Source organism: Megascapheus bottae, chromosome 6 (assembly GCF_031878675.1).
Source record: "Megascapheus bottae isolate mThoBot1 chromosome 6, mThoBot2.hap1, whole genome shotgun sequence".
NCBI lineage: Eukaryota > Metazoa > Chordata > Mammalia > Rodentia > Geomyidae > Megascapheus > Megascapheus bottae.
Genome location: NC_143514.1, coordinates 82,484,318 through 82,508,306, shown reverse-complemented (window position 1 = coordinate 82,508,306; position 23,989 = coordinate 82,484,318). Strand labels below are relative to the sequence as shown.

The 23,989-nt window shown below is 51.3% G+C and overlaps 1 protein-coding gene across 1 annotated transcript in view; it reads right to left on the bottom strand.

The window, feature by feature from the left end:
* Cep104 (centrosomal protein 104) overlaps nucleotides 1–23,989 on the bottom strand; it is a 31,936-nt gene that overhangs the window by 2,084 nt on the left and 5,863 nt on the right. Inside the window, exons 2-21 of the mRNA XM_090335967.1 lie at nucleotides 23,527–23,653; nucleotides 21,687–21,860; nucleotides 21,025–21,163; nucleotides 20,096–20,158; nucleotides 19,540–19,616; nucleotides 16,489–16,657; nucleotides 15,958–16,116; nucleotides 14,929–15,156; nucleotides 13,175–13,372; nucleotides 12,542–12,709; nucleotides 11,491–11,664; nucleotides 8,645–8,821; nucleotides 7,088–7,294; nucleotides 6,256–6,363; nucleotides 5,157–5,193; nucleotides 4,966–5,038; nucleotides 4,376–4,484; nucleotides 2,051–2,189; nucleotides 1,653–1,720; nucleotides 235–325 (exon numbers count right to left, since the gene is read on the bottom strand). Of these exons, the coding sequence (XP_090192093.1) occupies nucleotides 235–325; nucleotides 1,653–1,720; nucleotides 2,051–2,189; nucleotides 4,376–4,484; nucleotides 4,966–5,038; nucleotides 5,157–5,193; nucleotides 6,256–6,363; nucleotides 7,088–7,294; nucleotides 8,645–8,821; nucleotides 11,491–11,664; nucleotides 12,542–12,709; nucleotides 13,175–13,372; nucleotides 14,929–15,156; nucleotides 15,958–16,116; nucleotides 16,489–16,657; nucleotides 19,540–19,616; nucleotides 20,096–20,158; nucleotides 21,025–21,163; nucleotides 21,687–21,860; nucleotides 23,527–23,639 (2,671 nt within the window). The 5' untranslated portion in view covers nucleotides 23,640–23,653. The remainder of the gene's footprint in view (nucleotides 1–234; nucleotides 326–1,652; nucleotides 1,721–2,050; nucleotides 2,190–4,375; nucleotides 4,485–4,965; nucleotides 5,039–5,156; nucleotides 5,194–6,255; nucleotides 6,364–7,087; nucleotides 7,295–8,644; nucleotides 8,822–11,490; nucleotides 11,665–12,541; nucleotides 12,710–13,174; nucleotides 13,373–14,928; nucleotides 15,157–15,957; nucleotides 16,117–16,488; nucleotides 16,658–19,539; nucleotides 19,617–20,095; nucleotides 20,159–21,024; nucleotides 21,164–21,686; nucleotides 21,861–23,526; nucleotides 23,654–23,989) is intronic.

Sequence of the window (23,989 nt, the reverse complement as noted above, 5' to 3'; positions counted from 1 at the left end):
TGTGGATCAAGGGGTAGGGTGTCAGCCTTGAGCTGAAGAACTCAAGGACAGTGCCCAGGCCCAGAGTTCAGTTCCCATCACTGACCAGTTAAAAAACAAACAAACAAACAAACAAACAACAACAACAAAAAAACCCCACACAGAATCTGGGTCATGACTGGCCTTCTGCTCGTTAAAGAACCAGAGTGTTGTGTTCAGGGATGTGGCTCTGAGCCCCTAGGGGACAAGCCTCACCTGGCTGTGGCGCCTGGGCCTTGTGCAGGATGTGGGTCTTGCGCAGGTTCTTCGTGCAGCCGGTGGGGCTCATCAGGTGGGCCTTCCAGGCCTGCAGAGGAAGAGGAGATGGTCAGCGCGGCCACTCACTAGGCTCAGGGGTGCAGAGCTCGGAGGCTTGAGACCTGGAGGACTTGGCAGACCTGGTATGCGGCTCCACCCCCCGCCAGCGCCACCTGCTGTGAACCAGGGCTGGGATGCAGGTCCAGCTGCAGGCCAGGTCCTGAGTGAGCACAGGTGATACGGGCTGAGCCAGAATCCCATGTGTGCCCACTCAGAAGTAGGGTCGGGTGAGATGGCAAATGGAGCTAGCCATCTATGTCCATCCGAATCACTGAGCGTGTGGCACTGTTCCCCAGCACAGACGCTGTAGCAGGCAGTGGTTCCCAGCACTGAGGTGTGAGTGGAGGGGCACAGGCCACCCGCGGATGGAGTGAGGGAAGCAGGCCAGGAAAGGGGAGCCCATGTGCACGTAAGTGCTGCTGGTGTCACAAAGCGAGTGGCTGTCTAGGCCAGGGCGGGGATGGGACAGCTCCGTGTGCTGACGTGGGATGGAAATCACACAAACTCCCCTAAGGCTTGAATGTAAAATACACAAATGCACCTAAGTGCGTTTACAGTTGGTGCATAGCCAGCTGAGCTGTGGAGGCAGAAGCAAGGGCTGTGGCTCCTGTCATCAGGGTGCCTGGGAGGGACAACACGAGGTCCCGAGTCCTCTCACTAGCCACGGTGGAGTGGAGGGCTTGTGCTGCTAGTTCTGCACCTCTGGGGTCTTAAGGAGTGAGTGAAGCCTGGGATGGAGGATGGGGCCCTGTGGAGAGCTCAGGAGCTCGAGGAGGCCTTGCAGCTGAGACCACGTTCAAGGTGAGAGAACCAACACGTCAGTGCTACGGGAGCAGCAAGGACCTGACCTTCACACGGAAGCAGCTGTCGAGTGGGGCAGGGGAGCCAGGATCCTCCAAGGTCCGGCCTGCACGAGGCTCAGCTGGACGCCTGAAACACCCAGGGCAGCGCTCGTGCGCTGTGCAGAGCCATGGACTGCTTGCCCCAGGGATCCGTGTGGCCTACGAGCGCTGCCTCCCCAGTGAGTCACCATGCGCCGGGGTAGGCAAGAACCACAACGGCCAAACTGCACGGGACAGGCTGCACTAACCCAAAGTGGCCACGATCTACAGATGACAGCCATGACCAGCCAGGCCATCCATCCTGACCTCCAGCAGAGCGGAGGCGCCCTGGGTGGACCTCCGATGAATGCTTGGAAGGGAACGGTGGGAGGGGCAGGAATGTGGCACCCACACAGGTCCCTCCTGACCCTTGGCCGTGGTCCAGCAAAGGTCAACATCCAGTTACTTCCATGTTTCCTCCAGACCCTCACTTACCTCTTCACCAGGGGTGAAATTTTCATGGCACAGAGGACACCGGTTTGCCAGCTTCTCTGATTTAGCAGCTGAAACGATTTTAGCAAAACTGACTTAGTTGAGCTGCAGGAGTGGCTCAGGTGGTAAAGTATCTGTCTAACAAGATCAAGGCCCTGAGTTCAAACACCAGTATGCCCCCTGCCAAATAATTTAGTCGCACACCCAAAAGTTAAACAAGGGACAGAAACAGAACACATGGATGGTCTGGCTGGCAGACAAGCTGCTAGAGCACCATTCCACGTCAAGCTGCCCAGGCCTGGGCCGGCCTGTGGGATGTGGGGTGCTCAGGGTCCCCCCTCCCTCATCCCCAGCTTCCCAGGCCCAGGCCCAGGCCACCCTGTGGGATTGGGGATGCTCACGGTGGCATTCTCTGGCTTTTATATGCCTGGGAAGGTCCTCCTTGGAAACAGCCTCGCTGCAGCGGTGGCACTTTCCAAACTCATCCCTTTTGTCACATTCTGTCAGCAGGTGCTCCGTCAGGCTTGAGATCTCGACCACCTGCACCGAGGAACCCAGGGCACACAGAGCTGCAGCAGCATCCTGGGGGGCCTGCACTGTACCCCCACACAGGAGGTTTGCCCACACCATCTTAAGCCCTCTGGCCCCATCGCACAAGGGAGCTGTGGGCCCGTGAAGCCCTCTCGTCACCGTAGACCCATGGAAGGCCCGGCTGATCTGCGTGCTCTGTCCGCCAGGGCTGGGGAGTTCATCAGTGATTCCGGGCGGGGCTCTGGATTTATGAACTCGGGGCCTGGGCACTGTCCTTGAGTTCCTTGAGCCACAGCACCATGTCTGGCTTTTTCTGTGATTCGCTGGAGTTTCCTGCTGGGGGCTGGCTTCTAACAGTGCTCCCCAGATCTCAATCTCTGGAGTATGTAGGGTTATAGGCATGACCACGGGTGCCTGACATTCCCTAGTGTTTCTCAGAACGGGCAGAGATGGGATTTGCTTGCCAATTCACACATGGGGCATCCTGAGCTCTGCCAGTGGACTCTACCCAGCTCTGGAGAGGACCATTGGGCCGGGGACAGACCTGGGTCTGTGTCTCAGAGAGCCCGAGGGAGGGAGAGAGGCGTCGCCTTCTCCTGTAAGAAGGAGGGTGGCTTTGTACAGCTACTTAAGGACGATAAAAAAAAAATCTACCATATATTTATACACAACAGAATTCTATGCTACTGTCAGAAAGAATGACATCACTTCATTTGTAAGCAAACGGAAAGACTTAGAAAAAAAATCATATTAAGTGAAGTAAGCCAGACCCAAAGAAACATAGGCTCAATGGTTTCTCTCATTTGTCATAATCAGTAGAAATCTTGGGCTCTCCTAGCAGAGATTTACAACAGAGCAAAACCTAGACACCTAAGCCCATATAGGATGATGCTAACTGGAAGGACCTCCAGGATACAGAAGGACCGTTGTCCTTAATGTACTGTTATCTTTCATCTCTTTTGCTATCCTTTGGTTATCTCATATTGTTACAGCATTTTACCTTGCTATCTGATATATTATATATATGTCTATCTGGTTATTTCAAACAGATTAGGGAAGGGGGGAAAACAAGATAAGGGGTGGGGGTGGGGGGGAGGAAATGGAGACTAAAACATGAGAAAGGGTATCAATGTTTGTGAAGTAATGCACCTTCTATCTGGTGAATATAATGTAACCCTTCTATTAATTACAATAAAAGTTATATGAAAAAAATCTACCATAAGACAAAGACAAGTTGGGAAGGTGGCTCAGTGGCAGAGTGCTCGCCTAGCATGCATGAAGCATGGGTTCAATTCCTCAGTACCACATACACAGAAAAAGCTGGAAATGGCACTGTGGCTCAAGTGGTAGTGCTAGACTTAAGCACAAAGAGCCTCAAGGACAGTGCCCAGACCCAGAGTTCAAGCCCCAGGACTGGCACACACACACACACACACACACAAAAAAAAAAAAAAGGAGCATGGCAGCATGTGGGAAATGAACTATGTGACTGTGGGCAGGGATGGGAGGGGAAACAAGGAAGCAAAGGATGGGGTGACATCTTCCAAAAAGAGAAATGTATTCATTACCCAACTTATAAAATGTAACCCTCCTGTACAACCCCGTACTAATAACAATAAAATTCTATGAAAGAAAAGGAGCATGGAGCAGGTACTGGTGGCTTACGCCTGTAATCCTAGCTGTTTAAGGTGAAGAGCTGAGCATCGCAGTTGGAAGCAGCCAGGCAGGGAAGTCTGTAAGACGCTCTCCAGCATACCAGTAAAAAGCCGGAGGTGGAGCTGTGGCTCTAATGGTGGAGAGTTACCCTTGAAACAAAAGCTTAGGGACAGAGCGCAGGCCCTGGGTTCATACACACACACACAGAGTGGGGCAGAAGGAGGCCAGTGTCTGCCCACGTCCAGCTAGCACACGGCCCTCAGTTCAAACCCCAGTGCTGCCAATACATAAGCAAAATAAGTAGATTTAGAAATTATGGTAGAGAAGAATTCTCAAGCAGCTCCTAAAAAGCATGCATCATAAAGAAGACTGGTGATGGCCGCACACGGCACAACTCCCCTCAAACGGCCCCAGCAACCAACACTGATGTGTGATGGCAGAAGGAAATGGGGATCCCTTCGGGGTGGGGACAGCCCACCAAACAGCACAGGGGCGGCAGTGGCCGCCTCTGCTGGGCTCAGTCTCTGCCCAGGCCTGACCTGCCGGCAGTGGCCGCATCTCGTCAGCATGAGGCAGTGCTTCCAGTAGTGCAGGTCCAGGCCCTCCTCGGTGAAGGACTCGCTCCTCTCCCCACAAAAAATGCAGAGACTGCAAAGGAGCACACGGGTCTCATGCCAAGGCCATTCCAGTCCCAGCCCACGTGGACGCTCCTAATGCATGTCCTGAACTGCCAGGCTTGCTCTGAGGGCCAGCTGGACCTCACTGGGAAGGGGGTAGGGCTGAGGGACGTCAGGTGCCAGGAGAGCCTTTCTGCCAGGAAGGTGGCTGGAGGCTCCTCTGAGTTTGGACTTTGTTGGTAATAGTCAACATGCAGGAGAGAACTTGGGCTTGGTGGAGCTGGTGATGTGTGCTGGGGTGGGGACGGGGACAGTGGCCCTGTCGACGTGTGCTGGGGTGGCGATAGGGAGAAGGGAGCTATTGACCCAAGCCAACTGCTTGCTGGTGCAGGGTGATTTCCATGCTTTACCATCATGGTGAAGAGCCCCCTAACTGGGGAATCCCAGTGACCCAGGGAGAAAACGTTCACTGCCATAGCAGTCACACGTGCGGTTTAAAGAGCTCGACTCACTTATCCAAGCAGTGGTCGTTGGGAATGTCAGCACCGGGGGCCTGGAGCGGGGCTGCTTTCCTTTCCTGCGGGTCTGGGAGATCAAAAGGGGACAATTTCACTCAGTTTTTGTAGAACCACTTCTTTTAGCAGCATTGGCTGTTGGTGCTGGAGAATGAACAGAAGCGGTTTCCAGGTGTCCATTTACCTACCCTGATCCCTTGGCATCACAGCTCCACTCTCCTTCTCCTGGGACACAAAACAGAGGCATCCATCAGTGTGAGTTTGGACTTCGCTGGCAATAATCAACAGGCAGTGCAGTTTCTATCACAAGGAAGGACCCCTGAGATCCCTGCAGCTTTGTCACAGCCACTGACTGCTGAACAGCGTTTTGTGTTATAAGAATGTGCAGCCGTCTGGGCTTGAGTTTTCCGCTGCGGCTTGAGTACAGCCAGGCTCAGCTCTGTGATCTCCTTATGCCTCGTACTCCTTGTGAATTTTCCTGACTCCTGGTCTCTGGGGGCAAGCTGCTGCGGCTGCTCTTTCCGGCACACTTTCTAATCTTCCCTGTGTGTGCTATAAGAGCATGCAGAGCTGGGCAGCTGCAGATGCCAGCAAGCACTGCGCTTTGCAGAAACATTTCTTCTTTGTTTTTCTTTGCCAATGCTAGAGCTTGGCCTCGGGGCCTGGGTGCTATCTCTGAGCTTCCTTGTTCAAGGCTAGTGCCCTGCCACTCAGCTCCGCTTTTGGCTTTTTGGCGGTTAATTGGTGATGAGTCACATGAGCTTTCCTGCCTGGGCTGGCTTTGAATCACACTCCTCAGATCTCAGCCTCTTGAGTTGCTAATGGTACAGGTATGAGCCACTACAGCCTGGCACATCCCTTTCTTCTTAAGGCGCTTTCTTTTAACTTAGGAACTTAATCACAACACACAAGTCTCATTCCACCCCAGGACACATTTCTATCCAGCCAAAGAGGGTCTGGTCCCATCACGGATGCTACGGCCACAGGATTTGGTGCAGAGCTCCAGTGAGGAGTATTTACAGACTGAGATCAGACCTTCCGTCAGGGGCGATAAACTGTACCCCTCCCCTCCACCTCCCTCGACATCCCTACTCCCTGATCTGGACCTCTTCTGTCTATCTGCAACTAATTCCCACAAGCCCCACAGCTGGAGGGGTGGGAGTTTTGACATTTGAGTCCAACTCCACAACCTAAACAAACTCAGAAGCAGCAAAGATACCATTGGTACCAAGCAGCAAAATAAAGTGCAATGGAAACACAGATCTAGGAAGCATGGACTTTCCCGACCTGGACTTCAGCCTGAATTTCCTTCAGGGCTGCCAGCTGCCCCTGCAGTACTTTGATTTCTTCTTTCTTTTGTTTTTCTGCTTCCTCTGTAGCTACTCTTTTCTGTGCCTGGAAAAGTAATTTTCCTGTGAAGAGGGCTTTCTCACTCTGGGAGACACCTGAGGTTTGTTTCTGACACATTATAATACATAGTGACAAGAATATAATTAGGATTAAGTAAATCCTATAGGTCAACGTCCTAAAGGCTTAACAGCAGACAAAAGTCCCATCCACTGGTCTTCCCGGGGTGGGGTGTAAAGGTCAACCTGGGTTGGCTTTGAACCGCAATCCTTAGATCTCAGCCTCCTGAATGGCTAGGATTACAGGCGTGAGCCAACAGTGCCCAGCTTTTTTTTTTTTTTGCCATTCCTGGGGCTTGAACTCAGGGCCTGGCCACTGTCCTTGGACACGTTTTGCTCAAGGCTAGCTCTCTGCCATTTGAACCACAGTACCACTTTGTCTTTTTGGTATACGTGGTACAGAGGAATCAAAACCAGGGGTTTGGTTTTATGCTCAAGGTTGGCACTGTACCACTAGTGCCACATGGTAGTTTATTGGAGATCAGAGTCTCCTGGACTTTCCTGCCTGAGCTGGCTTCAAACCACGAGTCTCAGATCTCGGCCTCCTGAGTCTAGGATTACAGCTGTGAGGCACGGCCACACAGCATCATCATTCGCGGTGTGGGAGCCAGTCCTGAACTAAGGGAAGCATCCACGTGAGCTGTTCCTCGACACCGCTTGCCCGGGCTTCCCGTGCATGGGGCTCTATCCATCTCCCACGGGGGCAAACTCACCCGAATTTCGGCATCTGTGGGCCTGCCATCTATTTTAGCAAATCCCTCAAAAATGGTCTTGTAGAGGAGATTGCGGCGTGTGCTGCTGTCGTCTGGAGGGAGGTACTCCAGGGTGAGAGCCTGATGCTGCCGGTACATGTCCAGAATCACCCGCACCGCCATTTCGCGAACCTCATACACCCTGTGCTCCAGGGCGCTCACTGCGAACTGAAAGGACGGTGGAGGCCACTCTGGTTGTTACCGATGCTCAGATTCATGAAGGGAAAATGTAGGTACATTCTACAAGTTTAGTAAGTAAAGAAGGCGCTCAGGCCCCCCGAGTGCATGTTGTTTTCTTGCACACACTGCACAGGTGGGCCTCGCGATCGCTCCACGCTGCACAGACTTCACGTGAACATCACAAAGGATTCCAGCCACTCAGAATTAGATACCACTGTGGTGGGCCTTTTTGTTTTAAGAAACAGGAGTAGGGCAGCGGGGCAAGCCCCTTCTTCGCCTCCCTGAGCCCACCCTCTTCCTGTGGCATCGCTTGAAGCTGATGTGCACGCACAGGGCGGCCTCTGGCCTATCCTGTGATAGGGACTGCACCCTGCTGGCCTGCCACCTTCCCTTGGAGCCCTGCTGGCCGGTGTCCAGCCTGTCACTGCGGTCGTCTCTGCTCTCAGGGACCCTGGTGCACTGTGACTCTTCCTTCCTCTGTGCCGTGAGCCCCAGGGAAATGTGACGCAGACACGAGGACTGCGTGGCTGAACACTCCAGACACAAGCCACACAGCGGGGCTATCCAGACTTCAACCTAACAGAACCTCACCCTCCATTCTCAGCCATGGCTGACCACCCTGTGGGCACAGCCCAGCCCTGGTCTTGTCTGAGGCCAGCTTGTCTTTATCACTTAGCCTGGCCTGGCCGCTCAGGCCCCTGTTCTACTGCTCCCTGGCCCGGCGTCCTGCTTTATCCAATGCCCTCCAGCCTTGTAAATGGCATGGGCCCACAGCCACAGAGCATGGTCAGCTTTTAGCTAGTGAAACCTAGTGTTTGCCACACACTCGCTCACTGCGACCAAGGCATAGTCTGCTCTGAAGTGGGGTGGTGTGGGGTGCCACTGCAGAAATCTGAATGTGTAGGCAACCTTTCTGGCCATGGAGAAATAAGGACTCAAACTTGGGGGGCAGGAAAGAGGATGAGACCAACCTAGGTGTACTGACACAAACCTGTTAGCCTAGCACTCTGATTAAAGCCCAGTTTGGGACCACATAATGAGAGAGCCTGTCTTAAGGCTCTGGGGAGCTGGTGGCGGTGACTCAGGCTAGAGAGACTGTACTGATACGTCTATTCACTGCGGCTGTCTCCTCTCTCATCTGCCCACTCTGATTTGTGCAAACAACACACCACTAATGGTAGGCAGACAGAAGACTCAAGGTGCTCTCAAACACAGGATAGACGTGGCTATTTTTCTAGCCATTCATTCACTCATTCATTCGTTCTTTCGACATTCCCCAAGCTGCCGGTCACACGGTGGTCACCACGGTGTGGTGGCCAGTGACCTGAGGCGGCCTACCTTCATCACATTGTCCACGGTGAAGCCGGAGTTCTCTGTGCCCAAGTCCCTCAGCAGGCGGGCCAGCAGGTCCACTTGGCTCATGGCCAGATGAACGGAAGTGTTGGGTCTCAGCGGCTGAACCAGGGATGGCGGGATGATCTGCAGACACCTGACCTCCTTAAACAAGGCCATTTCCTACAAAGCCAACAGCCACAAGCAACCTTCAAACCTAACGCCGATGTAAGTGAACGGCAGGTGAATCACGAATGGATAAACTCACATTTCTATCGGCCACATAAACGCCATGCACAAGAAATAAAGACATGGAGATTAATGGGGGCTTCAGGGAAAACCGTGGGGAATTTGCGTCTGAGTTGTCAGTATTCCTCTGCCTCATGGACAAGGTTAATCTGAGCCACACAGGAGGCACAGACTGGAGGCTCCTGATCTGAGGCCAGCCTAGGCAGAAAGCACAAGATCTATAGAAAAAATAACCTAAAGCACAAAGAGCTGGAGCAAGTACAAGGCCCTGGGTTTAAACCCAAGTATTATTTTAAAAAGTCTGTATGAAATTATATCTTCATATATAATAAATTAAAAAATCTTAAATGATGAAGCCATACATGTTTCCATCTCCAGTATATTCTTGGAAAAATGTCTTTTAATGATGACATTATAGAACACTAAAGCACTTAAATTACAATATGGGAATAAACCTATTTTTTTTTTTTTTTTTTGCTTTTGAGACAGGGTTTCACCATGTAGCCTAGGCTTGTCTTTAATTGTCAGCTCTCCCTCAGCTTTTGGAGCGTTGGGACTGCAGGTGTGAGCCACCATGTCTGGCTAATAGCTCCATGGATTACCTCATCTAAACCTCTCATTCTTCAGCACAATTAACTTTATGTTTGGGTCTCTGAGTTAACCGTACAAATACAAAACACCAAAGAAGAATAAAAAACTTGTTCAGAGAAGCATGGGCCCTCAGCAAACTTCTTAAGCAACAAGTAAGAGCTATAAATGTGTGGCTGCTCACTTGGCATGCTTGTGTGTGAGAACCCAGTCCCTGTGGCATTTCACTGCAAGGCCACCTGGACCACTCAGGATTTCATAAGACTTAAAGGAAACGAGGCGTGGCGCAGTCACACACCTGCAGTTCTGCTACTGGAGAGGTTGGAGCCTAGGAGTTCAAGGTCATTCAGGGCAAGAAAGAGACACATTGTCTCAAGGAAAAACAACACATCCTCAACATTTATGAAGCTTAAAAAAATTAAATGAAGATCAATACATGCTCCCATTGCCTTTCTTGAAAACTGACATTTTGTCGACGTTTTATACTATATAATTGAAAATATGGTGACACTTCAATATGGTTTTTTACATTCCTATTATTTTCCATAATTCATTTCACTTAAAATTTATTCAAATGGAGGAGATTTGAGGCTCTTCATGTATTAGGAAACGACCTTTTGAGACAGGAAACTATTAGATCCCTTACTTTGAAAAGATGTGCATACTCACAAGATTCTGCATAGAACTTTAAGAAAGCCTACACTGGAGTGGCCCTGTGGCTCAAGTGGGAGAGTATTAGCTTTGAGCTGAAGAGCTCAGGGACAGTGAAAGTGCCCAGGTCCAGAGTTCAAGCCCCATGACCCCCCCCCACCCGCAAAAAAAAAAAAACCCTACAGTGGCTAATTAGGGAGAATAAAGTATTTCTATAGTGTCAAGAATCTCTTATCTGCTCACATTTACTCACTTTTTCCTAAACACCCAGCCTGGAGATGGCATGTTTAGTCAAAGAATGAAAAATTAGATTAATTGGATTAAGAGTTATACATTATTTCTCTCCTCATATTCTCTAGTTTAATATAGGTGTGTGTGTGTATGTGTGTGTGTGTGTGTGTGTGTGTGTGTGTGTGTGTGTGTGTGTGTGTGTGTGTTTTGCCAGTAGTAAAGTTTGAACTCAGGGCCTGGGGGCCTGAATAGGGCTGGTCCTGTCCCTGAACTTGTGAACTCTATCACTTTGAGCAACAGAGCCACTTCTGGTTTTCTGCTAGTTAATTAGAGATAAAGAGTCTTCTGAATTTTCCTTCCTGGGTTGACTTTGAACTGTGATCTTTAGATCTTAGTCTCCTGAGTAGCTAGGTAGCTAGCTACTCACTGGCACTTGGTTTATTATAGGTCTCTCTCTCTCTCTCTCTCTCTCTCTCTCTCTCTCTCTCTCTCTCTCTCTCTCGCTCACTCGCTCTCTTGATCTCTCGCTCTCTCGTGCTCTGTGTTGGTCTTGAGGCTTAAACTTAGCCTGGCCACTGTCTCTGAGTTTTTGTGCCCAAGGTTAGAGCCCTTTCACTTGAGCCACCGCTCCACCTCTGGCTTCTTTGGTGGTTGATTGGAGATGCAAGTTTCACAGGCTTTCCTACCTGGGCTGGCTTCAAACTAGATCTTAGCCTCTTGAGTGGCTAGAACTACAGGCACGAGTCACTAGTGCCATGTCAGGTTTTTTTTTTTTTTAATTTAAAGAATAGTTAAGGGTTGGGAGTGTAGCCTAGTGGTAGAGTGCTTGCCTAGCATGCACAAATCTCTGGGCTCAATTCCCTGGTACCACATATACAGAAACAGCCAGAAGTGGTGCTGTGGCTCCCGTGGTAGAGGGCTAGCCCTGTGAAAGCCCATGGACAGTGCCCAGGTCCTGAGTTCAAGCTCCAGGACTAGGGGGAAAAAAAAGTTGATGTTGGATAAAAGAAAGATTGCAAAAAAACCACTCATTTTACTTAGTTTCCGTCTAAGTGAAAACTCCTCTCATGGGCACAGGGAACAGGAAGGTGGCTGGGGCCTGCAGGGTGCATGCATCGGGGTGAAGCTCAGACCTGTATGAAGTTGGAGGCCATGGCGCGCAGGCGCGCGGACGAGTCTCCGGTTCTGGTGAGCAGCGTGGGCAGCGTCCTCTCCACGCAGTGAGTCGTCTCGGCCTTGCTCAGCCTGTGCGTGGGGATGTACTGGGTGATGAGCATCTTCAGCAGCTTCAGAGACGCCTGGAAGACCTGAGAGGAAGCGGTGAGCCATGGCAGCGGCTGCATCGCACCTGCGGCAGACGTGGTGCTCTCCGTCACTCACGAGCACCAGCAGCACGGCCCGCGGGACGCGCTGCCTGAAGAGACTGCTTTCCCGACACTCCCTCCTGCCCCCACACAGCTCCTGTTCTTGTCCTGCTGTCAGGAAGGGTGCAACACACTGCTGAGACCTGCGGCGTCCAACACCGCTGCCCGCACACGGGCTCTCGCACCATGAGCCCGTCCAGGCCGAGGCACAGACTCTTCTTTGGTGGTGGGACCCGACCCATGTCATGTGCCAGGCAGATATGCTACCACCGAGCCACAGGCGTGTGCCTGTGCATGAAGGACACAGCATCACTTCAGGCCAACAGCTCATTTTGCTCACCAGCAGGAGTGCAGCGACTGCAGTCCTATCTCCCCGCCTGCCGAGGTGGCAGGCATGCATTCACAAGCTCCAGGTAAAGCCACTGCTTTCCTCCTCACCCCAGACCACAGAGAGGGAAGGGAAATTCAGGATAGCAGAGACGGTGCTCTGGACATGAGTGCCTTTAAACTAAGTTAATAGTAATGACAGTAGCACTGGCAGCTCCCGGGCTTCCAAGGTCTAATGAGAAAGTAAATGTGAGCTGAGGGATGGGCACGCGGAAAGGCAGGCCCCTGCACACGTCTGCCGAGGACCGTGGAGAAGACGCCACTGTGAGACACGGAGGGCCAGGCGTGGACAGCTGCACCTCCGGAGTGCAGCTCCTACTGGAGGCCATCAGGAATACGGTGATGGCCACTCAGGGCTGCACAGGGGCCAGGCTGTCCTATTGTCATTCTGGGCCACTGTGCAGCTGTGGGACCTGGGGAATGGAGGACCTACCGAGATCACAATATCCTTCATGGCTCTTCGGATGAGGAAGACGGAAGCCCTCACCATGTTCTTTAAGTCTTCCTTTGGGGTTCCCACAGGCAGCTCCATCAGCCTTTTACACAGAGCAAGCAACGCATCCTCTCGGCAGGACCACATCTTGGAGTAGGCCCCCGCCACCTGCCACAAACACGAGTCTGCCTGTGCTTCAGGTACCGTGGCCCCACCCCATACAATGGCCCCCGGACTGCACAACCCAGATGTGGTTCATGCTTTACATGAAGGAGACTCTGTTCTAGTATCAGACCCTCTGCAGGACAAGTTTGTGTGTCAGACACCATCTCCCTAACGAGGAGATTGCATGAGCATTAAAATTCGACGGGGAAAGCTGAGGCTGGGGAGAGCTGGGCAGTCCTCTGGGGCATTTTCACTGGACGCCGCTGTCTCAAGGGAGCTGATCTTCACCACGAGAAGCCTGGTCTTACGTAAATGCTCATGCAGAGAATCTGGTATTTTAGCTCCTATTTTCAGTGTCCATGGCTAATAATGAGGGGCTACCCCAGGGAAACCAGCAACATTCTAAAACAAAGCCTGGCTGTTCCCTCCCGTGTGCATGCCCAGGATACTTTGGGCTCTCCTCTTTACCAAGGTCTCTCCCAGCACGTCGATGGCGGAGCTGGCTTCTCGCAAGGCCTTTTCTGTCAAGGGCTCTGGCTCCACTGTGCCACCTCCCCTCTGAGCACCATGTGAGTTGGCCTCACTTATTTTAGGCTCCCCTGAGGCGTCTCCCTGTGGCTTGTGAGCAGCTGGGAGAGGCCGTTCGTCGTAGGGCAGAGTCTCTACCTGCAGTGGGAGGAGAGGAAGCAGTGAGGTTCTGGGGGTCTGAGTAGGGTTTCCCTCAGCAGGGCTTCCCCCAGTTTACCATCTTACAGGAAATGAGTAAATCTAACGGTCTGTTTTCTAAGACAGTAGTATCATCAGATTATTTATATTATATTATCACAGTATTTTATACTACAAATGGGATGTAAATGACAAAGTTGGACCAGGCTTGCCTGCTTGCCTGCCTGCCTCCCTTCCTTCCCTCTTCCCCCACCTGTGCCATGCATTTCCAGCTGCACTGCTGGATAAATGCAGGATGAATGAATGTATGTATTTGCAGCTTCCCTGCCAGGGCAAGTTGACAAACCTAGCTAACAGCTCCACCGAGAAGGTGTCATTTCACTTTAGTCACACAGGCTATGAACATGAAGGCTATTCTTTTTCTGACAAGGTCATTGATGTTTTCCTAATCCATTGCTTAGGATTAACTACCAAACTTGACTTTAATAGGCGTGCTCATTTCTGGTAGCTGACCTTTAACAAGCTCTCTCTGCCCTGCCTTGGCAGCTGCCATTCTATTTATTGCCCACCAGTCCAGTCAGCACTTATAGCACTGCTCCTGTCCCTCCCCCCCCCAGCCAATGAAGGAGATGGACTTCCTGCCCTCAGGGCTTGGTCCTGTCCCCGTGGGGACACAGACATACAACTAGACAAGCAAGCACAGAGCAGAACTTCAGGGGATGAGGTGAGACCAACCCATGCCCTGAGCAGGGGCCAGGGTGGTAGTGGAGCCGCCTCAGCACTCCTGGAGCCACGGCAGGGAGCATGCACCACGAGGCTCTGCTCCTGTTCTAACATCTGCTCAGTGGGCAGAGCCGAGGGGCGAACAACGACCACTGCAGGAGTCAACCTCGCAATGGTGGGGTGCTGGGGAGATGCTGGTGCTCCTCTCAGGGTGCCCCGGACCAAGATGGAGTCGAGGCTGTGGCTGTGGCTGTCCTTCTGCTCCCCCGTGGCTGCGGGGTGCCCTCTGCTCCCCTGTGCTCATGCTGTGGGGGTGCAGTGGCCCCTCCTCTCCTGGTGTGGTGCCTCAGATATCCCAGAAGGCCCTCCACATCTCTCCTCGGCTAGAGGCTGGTGAGGTGTGTGGCTGAGGCACCTCTGGAGATGACCTTGAGGATCCACTTAGCACGGGGCACATGCTCACCCCAGATAGTGTAAGTGGGAACCAAAGCGAGCCGAGTGCTAGGAAGAAACCGGCTTTCTGTGGACATGGCTGGCCTCGAGTCTAGCCCTAGACTCCACGTGATGGCTTACGCTTCTAGTTGTAGGAGCCAACACAACCCCTACTCCAGTCATGCTCGGTTATTTCTGACAAAGTAGTCAGGCAGTTCTGGGGTTTGAACTCAGGGCCTGATGCTCGTCAGGCAAGTGCTCTACCACTTGTGCCACGCCCTATCCCTGCCAACTGGCCCTTGCTTGTGCTCAGTGGGCCTGCCCCCGTCTTAGGACCTGGCATGGTACGTATCCTCCACAGACCACTGAGGATGGGCTGTGTGGCAAGCAGAGGGACTTACAGGGCTTCGTGACAGAGGGCCAGCAGCGGGCGGGGATGGGTCTGCTGCCAAGCCCCGTGAAGACGCTGCCAGGCTGTGTGGCGGGACTTTGTCTTGAAGAAAGGGGTCTGCAAGCAAGTTTTCTGGCACCGCCTCTTCTGGCTGTGGTGGCGAGGGTACTGGCTTCTGGTGGCGAGGACTGCTGGGATGTGGGAGCGGCTGGAGGGGCAGAGCGCAAGGCTTTCGCACCTGGAGGGGAGGAAAGGACGCTGCACTCAGGGCCTTGGCCAGTGCTGCACACCAACAAGCCTCGGAATAAAGCAGAGCTCCTACTGCCAGCGTCCTGCGCTGTCACCTGGCCCTCCCCACAGTCAGGATGGGGGCTGCAGAATCACTACCCACACCCAAATCCCGGGGTGAGCCCGGGCGTGTGCATGCAACACACACATATGTCCCAGGAAAAAGCAGGGCAGGGGCAGACGGTACTTGGGCTGGACTCGGTTCAAAACTGGGTCCCGCTATCCACTGTGTGTGTCAAGTGGTTTTGTGGGACGTGGTGGCCACTGTCTGGTGTGGCTCCCAGGCCTCACCAGGGTTCCTGGGATCTCTTGTCTCCAGTACTGGAGAGGTGGAGACACACCGCCAGTCCATCAGCCAGGAACCAGGGGCGGGGATGGAGGGCTGGGTGAGGCTGGTTCAGTGGGACTCCGGGCCCAAGCTTCCTTACTGCACAGGGCTTTGGTCACCCGCCTGTGGGAGCCATAGATCAGAAGGCCAGGACAGCATTGGTGGGCACCGAGGCTGTACAGGTGCTCCTCCACGATCCCACATGCCCCAAGGGAGCCCTGGACAGAAGTCATGTCTCATGTACTAGGCCCAGCGCTGGAAGGATGAGGAGCTCTGGATCAATGCTAGTGCCGCGGCCTCCTGACCCCCTTGTTCCCTTCCTTGTCCATTGTAAATGCTCAAACATCTCATCACAGCAGAACCTGCCAACCACATCCTGGGGGCCCCCAGCTCCCCTGCAGCGTCCCCCCTAGGCCTCCTCACCTCCAGCTCTCCCTGTAGGAGGCCATGCAGCTCCAGCTGCTCGTACACCTGGGCGCGGTAGCGTGCCATCTGCTGCTTCTTCTCCTTGGCCAGGTCGTAGTCCTCCTTCTCCACTGCACAGCGCTTCTCCACCTCGTACCGCCCCAGGCGCTCGCCCACCTGTGGCACAGAACAATCTCAAGAGTTCTGAGATACTGACTGCTGTGGAGCACCAGGGCAGAGCAGGGCCAAGCACAGGAGCACTGTAAGACGGGCTGTGTGTCTCCCTAAGGTCCTGCTGCGGTCCCAGCACCCATAAGCCAAGAACCTCACACAAAGTCTGGACACCCATCATCCCTGCTGCAGCGAGGACTGGGAGCCCTGGCTTTGGGCTGTCGTGATGGGAACCTGGGCCACACATGCCTGTGGGTGCTATCTCTACCACCGACGGACAGCCAGGACCTGGCCCCGCGCTAGCTCCTTGGCTTTCTGGACCCTGCACACTGCAGTCTATCCCTGGCAAAGGGGAAGGCTGCTCTTCACACGCAGCACCTTTTGCAAGTCGGCGATGGCCTGCTTTAGTTTCTTGGCGTGATCATAGCGCTCCTTCTGGACAGCTTCCCGTTTCCTCTCATCCAGCTTGCGTATGATCTGGGCCACTTCAGGATCTTGGTACATGTCAAAAGCCAGATCATCAAGTGGGGAGATGTAGTCAGATCTCCTGAGGGCAGAAAAGATCTCTTGGCTCTATATGCTCATGATCACTGCTGGGGAAAGGTGCTGGCTCTCCACAGTCCCTCCAGCAGGAAAGGCCAGGTAGCCTTCAGGCCATGGGCTCTAAGAGTGGCCTTTCTGCCTCTAATGCCTTGCTCCTGATGCTCAGCTGCCTGTGCAACAGGCCTCTGAGCTGAGGGTACATCCGTGCAGCCATCCATGCATCCAGCCATCATCCATCCACCCATCCATGCATCCATCCCATCTATCCATCCATCCATGCATTTGTCCATCCTTGTATGCCTCCATCCATGCAACAAACTTTCCAAGAACAGATCTAGGCCAAATGTGGAGTTAGATACAGATGGGGAAACAAAAGAATAGAACGGGTGACAGCACCCCCCCCCCATCCCTGCTCCAGCCCAGCTGATATAGGGCCAGCAGTCCAGTCCAGGCTCCACATCAAAATAATGCCACACTAACTCTAATGACATCCCTACCACTGGGCTGTATTCAAAGAGTTACACTGTATGATTTCACCATGGGTCTTCCATTAAGTTCTTCTAGGAATCATTTTTTTTTTCCTGGTGATACTAGAGTTTGAACTCAGGGCTTTGTGCTTACTAGGCTAGTGCTTTGCCAGTTGAGCCATGCTTCTAGCTTGCCTTTCCTAATTATTTGAGAGATGGAATCTAGTGAACTCTTCTGTCCAGGCTGACTTTCAGCCATGATCCCCCAAGTCTCAGCTTCCGAGTAGCTAGAATTATAGGTATGAGCTACTAGCACCTGAATATAAATGATTTTTTTGGTCAGTCCTGGGGCTTAAACTCAGGACCCGGATGCTGTGTTTTGCTTAAGACTAGTGCTCTACCATTTGAGCCACTAATGTGGTACCGAGGAATTAAACCCAGGACTTCATGCATGCCAGGCAAGCACTCTACCATTAAGCTACCTTCCCAGCCTTAAATGACCTTTTAAATTATCTGAATATCCTACTTCTGATTAAGAAGTGCCTTCATTCTTTGAAATTCTACAACAGGACAACCATCTTTCTTCTGAGGCAACAATGTAGGTCTAACTATTCAGCAGAGACTCAATATAGGACAGTTTTTCAGAGTCTCTGAGCCTACTGCATTAATGGCATGGGGTGAGTCAGGTCTTAACTGTGATATCATTACATATAGGCAAATTATAATAAAAACCATCATAAAAATTTGATTGGACCACAGGGTGCTGGTGGCTCATGACATAATCTTAGCTACTCAGAAGACTGAGATCTGAGGATCGAGGTTCAAAGCTAGCAAGGAGGAAGTCTATGAGACATTTATCTCTTAATTAAGCAGCAAAAAGCCAGACTTATAGGTATGGCTCAAGTAGAGCATCAGTTGCAAGAGAAAAAGACAGGTGAGAGAAAAGGTCCTGAGTTCAAGCCTCCAGTATCAGTGCACGTACACATGCATGTATGCGCTTTTTCTCTCGCTTGCGCGCGCTCTCTCTCTCTCTCCCCCTCTCTTTCCCATACGCCCTAGCAAAACAACAACAAAACAACAAAACAGTATTCCATGGCTTGGTATTCAGAATTGCAAAGACTACTGCTGGAAGCCATTGTGGAATCCCGGTGGTGACAGTAGATTCTAAAGTCCCGCACCCCTGCTTATGCTGGCTCTCCCTGGGGGAGAAGAGCCACATAGGCAGGGCAGGAAGACCACCTTGGGTGCACGCATGGCCATCCTAGGATGGGGCCTGTGCAGTCCTGCTGCATAGTGTGTCCCTTCTCGATTTGGCACTGGTGGCCGGGAGCTCAGGACTCTGTCTGTGGGTCCGAAGCATGTCCTTGGGAGAGAGTAGGTGAGGAAGGGTGAGGCCATTTGGCTCTTTAAGTTTCCCAACTCTTGACCTGACAAGGACACATAACACTGCAAGAAATGAGATTAAGAAGAGGCTGTAGTGGGCACCAGTGGCTCATGCCTTTTATCCCAGCTACTCGGGAGGGCCAGGTCTGGGGACTGCAATCCAAAACCAGCTTGGGCAGGAAAGCCTGGGAGACTCTCATGTCCAATTAAAACAAAACAAAACAACCAAGCCAGAAGTAGAGCTGTGTCTCCAGTGGTCCAGTGCTAGATTTGAGCAAAAAAAAAAAGCTCAGAAAGACTGCTCAGGCCCTGAGTTCAAGCACACGCATACGCTCACACACACGCAAACACACCCCCATACAGAGGCAGCAAAAAAAAGAAGTGTATTCAATGGTTACACAAAGAATGATTTAATGGGAAAGAGAAAAATGGGTTTTTAAGAATTTATGTGACATGCATCTATCTAACTTTAAAAGTAGCCATAAGGGTCGGGACTTTGGCCTAGTGGTGGAGTGCTTTGCCTAGCATGCACAAAGACTTGGATTTCATTCCTTGGTACCACATACATAGAAAAAGCCAGAAATGGTGCTGTGGCTCAAGTGGTAGAACTTTAGTCTTGAGAAAGTCCAAGGACAGTGCTCAGGCCCTGAGCTCAAGCCCAGGACTGGCCCGTGCCCCCCCCCCAAAAAAAAAGTAGCCATAATATGATCTTGTCCAACTGATCATTTGTGTCCAGCAAGACCTCTGAATTCTGCCTGTCCAAGGACATCTGACGGTTTTTTCCATTGGTACCTGAGGGACCAGGGATACCTCAATGCCAGAGTGAGGTAGCCTCTGAAAGACAAAGGCGCAGGCTGGCAAAGTCGGTCGCAGCGGCCTTAGTCTCTACGACTGGTGACACATTCTGATCAGTTGCTTATCGCCTCCATGTGCATCCAGAAACCCAAAACCCAGAACTCTGGACATGACGTGACACTGGTGACTCTGACGATGGCCATACAAATTTCTTGTGGCGTAGGGGAGAGGAGGGTCTTACCCAGCGTAAGTTCCTTCCAGAGCTGGGTCTTCAGGGTTGTGCCCAAGATAATGGTCGATGAGCTTCTCTCTGGAGGTCTGCAAGAGCAGATTATTGGCTTAGAATCTCAGCGAACAAGGGACAATACACAAGTGTCCTTTACATCTATTTGCTAGAAGGTTTTAGCGAGATTCAGTGATTCTGGTCTTTTGGTAGTTAAAATTCTTGAGTAGGGGGCCGGGAGTGTGGCCTAGTGGTAGAGTGCTTGCCTAGCATTGAACCCGGGTTCGATTCCTTGGTATCACATACATAGAAAAAGCTGGAAGTGGTGCTGTGGCTCAAGTAGTGGAGCTTTAGCTTTAAGGAAGCCCAATGCTCAGGCCCTGAGCCCAAACCCAGGACTGGGAAAAATAAAAAATAAAAAAATCTTGAGTAGAAGAAAAGTTATAGGTGCTAGAATAATTTGACAATTATTCATCAATCAGTTTTTCAAAGATGTTAAAAAAACCTTCTTGACGGTGTTAATGATACTTTTTGTGATGAGATAAATGACTTGGAAAGAGACTCCCAAACTTACAATATTGTTCTTGTCACCAAAGTCCGCAGGGTCTCCAATGATATTTATTGCAACCAAAGCAACCTAAGGAAGAGTTAAAATCAATGAACTATAATGCTTTCATAACTGACTGTGAGCTGCAGGGTGTGGTGACAGGGATGACATGTATGTATCAGAGTGCGTCAATGGTAAGTGTCATCAAAGTATATAGGATGAATTGTTTCAACACGAGTTGTGTGCAGGGTGCTGGTGGCTCATGCCTGTTATCCTGGCTACGCTCAGAAGGCTGAGATCTGAGGATTGTGGTCCAAAGCCAGCCTGGACAGGGAAGTCAATGATATTCTCATCTCCAGTTTTAAAAGTTGGAAGTGGAGCTGTGGCTCAAGTGGTAGAGCGCTAGACTTGTGCACAAAAGGTAAGGGTGGTGCCCAGGCCCTGAGTTCAAGCCCCAGGACTGGACACACACAAAATTATGAGAAGTAATAGTCTCATGCTGAACTGGCTATTCTAGCCATTTAAAACAAGGGAGGAACATTTTTCCTGCCACAGACTGTTTGTGTATTTGTAACTTCATTCATGAGGCATATAAAAGTGTCAACACACCAGACAGCCTCAGGCAGCTGAACAGAAGCAGGTGCCTGGTCCACCATGGACCAGATCATTTCTAGGGTCTTACATGGCCCGAGGCTCGATGCTCCCAGGCTTCGTTTAAAGGACATAAAAGAGCTGCAAGTATGGCCCTCAGTCTCCCTTTCTGCCCTGCATCTTAGAAGTCCTGTGCCCTGCTCTCAGGCGCACGGCTGCATCCCAGGGTGACCACAGGAAGACAGCCTGGCTGCAGCCAGGAGGAGTGGTGACCTACCCCCAAAGCTTCTTTGTGGCCAAGTCTTAACATGCACCTAAGAGAAAACATGCAGACACATCTAACGAGCGCGGGGCATTAGCCTCACCTGATTATATATGTTGTATTTGTTGACGTGGTTTTCATGAAAGATCAGCTTGAGAAACTGCCCTACTGCATCCACATAAACAGACTTCAGTTCCCGGGCTTTGCAACCTGTCTTTTCATTGTCACAGAGAGAGACATAGCTAAAATGAAGAAACAACATAAAAAGCACATGTAAAGAATATGTTGAAGACAAAAGTACAGTGTTTCTTACTGGAGTTGATAGGTTTAAATAAAAGCTCGGCCTGACAGAGAAGCCGAGGAAACCCCTCAAAGTCCAATTCTAAGCTATAGTCTTTCGTTACGGGAGTGGAGTTTGAACTCATGGCTTCACACTTGATTAGCAAGCACTCTACTACGTGAGTTAGCTTTTTTTTTTTCCTTTCAGTTTTTCAGGTGGGGTCTTGGACTTCTGCCTGGGCTTGAGTTGGTGTGCAATCCTTTTATCTCTGCCCGGTGAATAGCTGGGATTAGAGGCATGTCTCTCTAACTCCTATTCTTGAGAAAAGCTCTCTATGTGCTGGAAGCCGCAGATGGGAAAGTGCTATCTATGCACATGCCATATGAGTCGGTGCTGGTACCAAGACAGGGAATCCACTAACTCTTAAGAGACCCGAGGGGAATGTGGTCAGGCCAACCATCAACATTTTAAAATCCCATTCTTACCCAAGTCTGCGAAATCGCTCTGCTTGGTATGGTGCAAAATATTCCGGTAAGCTTTCACTAATGTAGAACTCGATTTTACTTGCAATCATGTACTGGTGGGCTAGTAACTGCAGCTTTCGTATTCGACATCGCTCCACCATCTGAAGAACAATTTCTTGTGGAAACTGGCAGAATCTGTAAGCCAACATATATATCCTGTTTTCCTAAGTAATGCTGGGCTGGGGTGGCAGAGGTGGTCACCTGTGCTTCTCAGAGGGACAGTTGAGCCTTGGACTGGACAGCGTTGACTGGACCTTCCAGCTGCCAGCACAAACCTTGCTTTAGGTAACTAGACAACCGTTTGAGGGGAGCCTGAAGTTATTATTGACAAGAATAAAGCAGGCTTACAAGGCTGAGCCAAGTGGACAAGGAGAGGCCAAGGCCTGTAGGGGCTCCTACCCAAGAAAAACACCCCACAGTGCAGTCACAGGACCTCACACCACACTGGTCGCTGGTGAACCTTGGAGGATGGTGTGACTGGCGATGGGGCAATCAGAAAGGCCTCTTCTACATTGCTGGGTAGGTGACCCTGGCCTCACTTCTCTCCAAGGCCCTGAGCAGCTTGGATGAAGCCTGCCCAGGCTCCGCCAGCAGACGGAACACCCTCCAGAGCTGGCCGGCCTGGACCCTCACCTCCCCTGGCCAGGCCTCTGCAGCATCTTCCTGCCTCTGTGCCTGGTCATTTCTGTCCCACACACATTCTGGACAATGTCATTTTAAAGCTACCCTTTGATGACCCTGTATTCCTCTTAGGTACCCCGCACTTCTCAGTAAATATCACTCTGCCTGCAGTCACACAGTGACTTCCTCAGGCCCCTTGCCCAACCCTTTCCAGGAGAGCCCCACAGTGGCCACCGTGTCTTGTTCTACGGTGCTTGTTGACTTGTGTCCCCCTGCCTTTCTGTCGGGAGACCCTCAGCGACAGCCCTGACTTTGCTGTACCTTCTGAAAGTACAGGGCCTCCTGCAGGAGGCCATGCCAATGCTCAAGAGGGCCAAGTCAGGGCTATTTTTACAAATGCCATCAAAGAATGGTCCCTGTGCTCTACGTAAGAGCCTTCTAATGGTGCACCGTCTCTGAAGAAATGAGGCCAGCATAGATCTCTGCTGAAGAAAAGGTTGCAGGGCGGCCTTTATGTGCTCAGTTTGAACCCTGGACCTTGCACGTGAGAGGCAAGTCCTCTGCCAATGAGGTACTTGCTTTTGGCCTTTCTGAGCCTGAGCCTAGCTTCACAGTCCAGGTTTTCACTGTGGGCTAAGCTGCCATCACTGCAGACATGTCTCCAGAGGGCTATGATTACAGGCATGCACCGTCACGCTCTGGTATGGTTTCTTGAATGTGGGCTTATTTTGTAAAGGAAACAGCTCATCGAATTTTCTTTAAAAAAAAAAAAAAGCCGGGGCTGGGAGTTTGGCCTAGTGGTAGAGTGCTTGCCTAGCATGCACGAAGACCCTGGTTCGATTCCTCGGTACCACATACATAGAAAAAAGCCAGAAGTGGTGCTGAGGCTCAAGTGGTAGAGCTCTAGCCTTGAGAAAGTCCAAGGACAGTGCTCAGGCCCTGAGCTCAAGCCCAGGACTGGCAAAAAACAAAACAAAACAAAACAAAACAAAACAAAAAGCCATTGAGATGATTGAGATGTATAACACTGAGGCACAGTTTGACAATCCTGTGGCTCAGGACATCCAAGTTATAGTATAGCAGACAGAGGAAAGGGAGTCATGTGACACTGTCTCCAGCCTCCCTCTCTCTTCACGTGACACTGTCTCTCCACCTCCCTCTCTCTCCATTCCGGCTTTACCTTGGTGACCTCCAGCCACTGATGGTGGGAGCGTGGATCATTAGTTCCCGGGCACTGAAGCCGTCTTCGTGTCCAGAGGAGCTGACCACCACGAATCCAATCTTGTGGGGCATTCTGCACACTTGGGCTGTGTATAAGAGCAGGGGCATTTTCTTTACAAGAATTTGCTAATCCAACACTGAAAGTGCTGGTTCATGCATGTCTAATAAACACAGTAGTTCACAAAGATTTCAGAATTTTCCATCACTTTTCACAGACATTTCTACTTGAAGTAGAACTTACCTTGATTTCCTCCCAAGTATTTGCTCAAATGTTTGGCTTGTGTTGTGAATGGACCCATGTCCCCAAAGATGTTCAGTTACTACCTTGGCACATGTGCATGTGACCTTACTTGAAAATGGGGCCCTTGCAGGTGTGAGCCAGTGAAAATGGAGTGCAATGGGAGGGCCTGATCCAACATGGC